This window comes from Pocillopora verrucosa, chromosome 5, assembly GCF_036669915.1.
Source record: "Pocillopora verrucosa isolate sample1 chromosome 5, ASM3666991v2, whole genome shotgun sequence".
NCBI lineage: Eukaryota > Metazoa > Cnidaria > Anthozoa > Scleractinia > Pocilloporidae > Pocillopora > Pocillopora verrucosa.
The window spans coordinates 3,755,320-3,761,319 of NC_089316.1; the positions used below are offsets into that span (position 1 = coordinate 3,755,320).

The following is a 6,000-nucleotide window of genomic DNA, read 5'->3' on the forward strand; positions in this document are numbered from 1 at the left end:
CACTTTGGATTCAAACCAGTCATGAAAAATTATTTTCAAATCACATAGATGGAATCTAACTTTTCTACTGGAATTTAGCGAGAAATTTTTGAGGTATGTACGCAAACTACAGTCACAAGTGTTTTTGGAGAGTTCACCATATTTTAAGACAACTTTTAATTCTAGTATTGAAACTGAGTGTCTTTCAACGAAATTTGAACCAAGCTATCATTGAGCCGATCGCTTTGAATTTTCTGGTCGCGATTAACGGTTCGATTCAATTTTGGTTGTAGATAGCAGGAGATCTTCTTTGTATCTATGGTCTATTAGTATCGTGTTATGTGTGTTAGCCTCAAACCTAGTGCTAGTTGGTATTTAGGACACCAGAACGAGAGGTCTGGGTTCGAACTGTAAGCGGGAGTTCTGCTTTGTTCTTAGAAACGACTCTTAAGTGAAAGGAGACTCAATGCTCCACTTGTCTCAGCTCAGGAGTACAAATCAGTATGGGAACTCATTGTCAGAGTCAAGACCTAATTAGTTCCCTTGAACTTGATAGTAACTTCTGCTAACGGTTTTGAAATCTCCACAGTCCTTTGAAGGCTACAGTCAGCATACGCCGGCTGCCCTCCTTCGAAAGATCTTACCACAAGATTCACTGTTATTCCCAGATGCAAATTTATCATATTTTTCTGAGAGGTGAATTTAAACTTTTCATGTTGTTTGGGTTTGTTTTTCCATTCAGAGGAATGCTTCACACTGCATGTTGCATTCCTGTTCAAGGATTTCTCCTGAGACGATTGCCGTTATGTCTTGCATGCACTGTTGCTATGGTTATTTTGGCAATTTACTCAGGTAAGGGAATTGTCATGCAGAGGCATTTAGCCACCACAAAGTCAACAGTAGTGCAGAAACTTCATTCCATGGTTAAGACATTAGACATAGAGAAATGCTGTGGTGTAAATGATGTAAAAGATCTAGCAATTTTCGAACTGTCTACAGCCTTACATAATTAGTATTGGAAAATGCCTTGAAACTTCAAATCATGTCCCTAAAAAAAATATCCGAATCAGCTTCCCTTTTCCCATTCTTTCGAATTCAGGTTTCTTATCGGACTGTGTAAAACGTATCATCTCAAATATAATCCTAGTAGATTTTTAAGTGAATAATTTGCACCAGTGTGTGAAAGTTATCCTAACCTTTTGGCTCCCACGATCTGATCATTAATTCTCTCCTATAGCTGCTGTACATTTCCCTTTCAATTATTTACAAGACGTTAATGTTTGAATATTCTCTTTACCTGTTTTCTGGAGAATGTAAGAATTTTACAGGGAGAAGATTCATGTTAATCCCTTCTGGGAGTTAGGGGGTTAAAGTGCGAAGGTTCCGCGTTGTTTGAAACGACAGTGCACCATTATAAAGTTCCCGTACATCGAGTTGCAGATCTGAGAAAAAGACTTGTCTCATTTATTTTTCCTTCTTATATGTCAGGTTACAGTTGCACAAGTAGTCGTAACATGGAACAATCGAGCAGTCAACGATCTTTTAGCAAAGCACTATCAAATGAAAGCCCTCGAATGAATATGGAGAACGACAGCCCTTGCTTAAAGGATGCCTTTAAAGAAATTTTACTCGTTATTGCTTACAACTATCCACTTTATGACAGTATTCCTCATCTAGCGGCTCTTTACAGACCAGCTTTTCCTCATTTGTTATTCTGCGGTCCTCCTCATAATACAACACGTTCTGGAATTTTAATTGTCGATGTTTACAGAGGTATTTTAGGATATGAGTGTCTTGGTAGGGCAATAAGGGAGCATCCGGGATACAAGGGGTATTTTTATATAAACGATGACGTCATACTTAATTATTGGAATTTCCTGGATTTTGACAGAGGAAAAATTTGGGAATCTTCGTTCTCGTTTGGTTCTACGCCTATTTATGAGCCCGCGAACAGTAACTGGTACTGGTGGATATCTCCGTACGGCTTGAACAATTGCCGAAGAGCTTGCGAAGACGTGGCGAACATGAACTCGGGGCCGAAAAAACTTAACGTAAAATATCACATAAGCGCTCTCTTTAAGAACAGTAACGGAACGTTACGATGTTTCAGTGGCCGCTCTGATATTCTGTACATTCCTTACAAACACGCCAAAACATTTTCAATACTTTCAGAGATTTTCTACGAAAGAAAAGTTTTTCTGGAAATTGCCATTCCAACTATGATTCGTTTCCTGGAAAAAAATGACAATATCGGTCGACTCCCGGGCTACTATATTCCAGGAGATGTACGCAAAGGTGACCCGCGAGTCACTGATAGCAGGTTTTTCTGGTTTGTGTACTTTCCGAAAAACAAGTTGTGGTTCATCCATCCTTTCAAACTGCACCAGCACGAACTTGATAGCAAATTCAACATGGTCATGTTAAAATTCATTCTCATAGAGAAAGTTAAATCACTTACGAACTGCAGGCCCTTAACGTTCTCCAGTAGGAAACCAAAAAAAAATTGATTATTTTTATCGTTTGTTTGTTTGTTTATTTTTTAATCAAATGCGATGTCATTTAATTTGACCTCAACAGCCCAGCTTCGATATCTTTCGACGCGAGCCCAGAAGACTGGGGAGAGTGCCTGTAAGTGAGGCCAACACTCAAACTCTTATATGGGACTAGTTATTATTTATTGTTCTTAGCCGTGCAGTGGGGGGGGGGGGGGATGCTGAGCCTCTAAGGCTCTGTTGCATTCTAATCTCCTCCCCTTAATTCTCCATTTTGATTTTTGAGGTTTCCTTTGAGCGCTGTCCTTGTTACTCGCAACGAGCTAACTATAATAAAGCAGAGTGTGAAACTGCGAGGCTGGGGAGATGAACATACCGCATCACATGATATCTTTTCTCCAAGAAAACCGGTGCCGTCATTGGTAAATGTCCCGGAAGACCGATGACGCCAAAGGAGACTGAAACACTGCGATGATTTGGATGAATACTATCCTGCCGTCAGAAATTCAGCTGTCCGATCGATGTTTTTGTGGGTGGATAATTTCTTTTAACGCATGACGGAGGACTTTTTGGAATTATCTATATTTTTAAAGTCAACTTCTGGACAGAAATGATATTCAATCAGTAACCGGTAAGTTTGGTCTTCGACTTGGGCAATCTCACTATACTTTTCTATTTTTTTATTTAGTTACTAATTTTTTTTTCATGGCCTAATAAATTTTCTCATTTGTAAAGATCTCGCAATCCATTTTTAACTATGAACGGCTGTGTTTCTGGCCTGTTAATGTTGAATTGATTTAAAATGAGACGATTTCTTCACTCATTAGAATTTGTTGATGGCTCAGGAAAGTAGATTATGAACCAGATAGTACACTGAAAAATCCGCCAAGAAACCCGTGGAAAAACAGTTGTTTTTTTTCTTTCTATTTTCAAGTTTGTTTTTCTTAACTCTAAGAGGTGCGATAGCCTCATGATTAGTGCGCTCGACTCCGGATCGAGTGGTCCGGGCTCGAGCCCTGGCCGGGGTCATTTTGTTGTGTTCTTAGGCAAGACACTTTACTTTCACGGTGCTTCTCTTCACCCAGGCGTACAAATGGGTATCAGCAAATAAGCTAGGGGTAACCCTGCGATGGACTAGCATCCCATCCAGAGGGGAGTAGAAATACTACTAGCCGCTTCATGCTAAAGGAAACCGGAGTTAAGCGCCGGCCCCATGGACCACTTGGGCCTGTATAAATGCTTTCTTTTTCATAACTACTTTCAATAATCTCTTTTAGAAAACTGAGAGCAGAAAAGATCGCGTCCAAAATAAGAGCGTGGGTATAACATGAACTGAGAGACAAAAGTTTTTTTTTGGACGTTTTTTTGGACACGCCAAACCAAAAACAAGAACCCCTTGACGTCTTACTCGACAGTATTTTTCAACAGGATGGTTTTCCTTCAAATCATGGCAGTGGTTCATTCTCTTTTAAACGCCATCGGTCTATCTGGAAATTTACTGGTGATAGCCACGGTCGTCTTGGAGAAAAAACTTCATGTGATGTGTTATATTTATCTCGCCAGCCTAGCAGTTTCAGACGCGCTCTGCTTAATCCTGGTCAACTCTCCCCGAATAACAAGTACAGCAATAGAAAGATGGCCGTTTGGCGAGACTCTGTGTTATCTCAATCCCTTCTTTGGGAGATGCCTATATCTAAATACACTTCTTCATCTGATAGCTGTATCTTATGAGCGATACAAGGCCATTGTCAAATCTCCTTTGACATACAATGGTAAGATAACTAAGTGCAGGGTGCTGTCTCTGGCTCTCATCTGGCTGATCCCGGTACCATTCTCCGTTGGTCCGTTACTCGGTTGGGGAGAGTTACTATATACATATAACCCTGAAGTGTTCGTCTGCGAACATAGATGGTCCGTAAACAACACCACTTCCAAAATATTCATCAGTATTTTCGCCGTGACTTCTTTTCTCTCGCCCTTTCTCGTGATCTTTTTTCTGAACCGATCAGTTTTAAAGACGGCAAACAATTTGCACGCAAACGCAATAGCTGCGGTCCAGTTAGGCTGTTTTTCAGATTCCGAAAGCCAACCGCGAAATGCAGCAAGGAGGTTTAACGAGCGGAAGGCAGCTGTTGATGTTACCATTATCATCTCGGCTTTTCTGGTTTGTTATGTTCCTTACTGGTTCGCTGGTCTATATCGTCTTCACATCGAGAGCAGCAAATTTCCAGCTGAGGCAATAATTGTGGTGAACTGTATCTTTTTAGCTAACGCTGGGTGTAACCCCATAATTTACTCCATCCGTAAGAGGGATTTTCGAGCCGGAGTAAAAAATATCTGGGGGCGGATTTGTGAAATGTGCAGAACCTGCTTGAATGACATCAGGGAAACAGAGGTTATTACTGACAATTTCAGATCTCTTTTCATTTTCCGGGGTGAAGTTTTCACTGTAAGAACAACCACCGCACCTGCGTTAGAACAGCGGAATAAAGAACTTCAAGTTAATGGCGGCGTAAAACAATTTGCAGTAAGACTTTACAGAAGTGATCTTTCTTCGATTGAAGAGGTCCCAGAACCATAAGATCAAACACAACAATAATAAAGAAAAAAGCATCTGAAAATGTGTTTCGAGCAGGTGTTAGATGTGTTTAAGACGAATATGAAGAATTTGAGGACGCTCTAATGATATCAAGTTCGGAAATCGTTTAAGCAAAATAATTTCAAAGTCGAGATTTGCAGGAAAGAACCTCAGCGAATGCAAAGAAGTGGTGCATGACACGGCCTAAACTTTAGCAGACTTAACCATTGAATGAATTTCACTGCGTGTATAAATCGCAGATTCCATTTCGTTCTTTCGACACCTTAGATAAAATTGAAAGGAAATTGGCCTTCGAACACCTACTAGCAAAATTCATATTTTTCAAAATCACAATTCGCACCGATAAATCCTTTCCTTTATCAAATTTTTACAATCTTCATTCTCTGCCATCGATAAACACTTCTCACAAACGAGACGAAAGGTTTTTCTCCCCATTGAGTCTTAGCAGTTCGGAAAGCGACAAGACTGAAGAACAAAAATTTATATTTCAAATCGGCACTCTTAATCCTAAGGTGTTAACGAACGCTTTTCATTCAACTAATCTATTCTTGTTTTTGTCGTTGCTATGTTCCCACCAATAGCGTGGGTCCATTTTATGCATAGAAGCACGCCTACAACCCACGTTTCCTCCTTCGCCGATTTATGTTATCAACTCAGTAGATAATACCAATTTTTTTTTCTCATCAGCCGTGAAAATATTGATAATCTTATCATAGGCTAGGTACACGTATTAGGGCTGAAATATGAACTATGAACTCAAAACTACATCACGAGTAGTCCTTACTTTTCGGCCAAGCTCGTTGCGCAAGTAACGTTTCCTACGCTTATCTCGTGTTCTCCCAACTTCCCAAGTGTTTACATCAGGCTATGTAAACACGGAAACCATTTTACATTTCTTCATTAATTCTTAAAACAGGCCTTGTAAAATTG

At 40.0% G+C, this 6,000-nt stretch overlaps 2 protein-coding genes across 2 annotated transcripts; both read left to right on the forward strand.

Annotated features, from left to right (window-relative positions):
* On the forward strand, positions 1-2,486 carry LOC131770458 (uncharacterized). The gene is made up of 3 exons (XM_059086168.2): positions 1-93; positions 722-831; positions 1,468-2,486. Exons 2-3 carry the CDS (start codon positions 726-728, stop codon positions 2,484-2,486), a joined length of 1,125 nt encoding a protein of 374 aa, XP_058942151.2. The 5' UTR covers positions 1-93; positions 722-725.
* Positions 2,487-3,918: 1,432 nt separating this feature from the next.
* On the forward strand, positions 3,919-5,052 carry LOC131770457 (octopamine receptor beta-2R-like). Its single transcript, XM_059086167.2, has one exon. It carries the CDS (start codon positions 3,919-3,921, stop codon positions 5,050-5,052), a length of 1,134 nt encoding a protein of 377 aa, XP_058942150.2.
* The last annotated feature ends 948 nt before the right edge of the window (positions 5,053-6,000 follow it).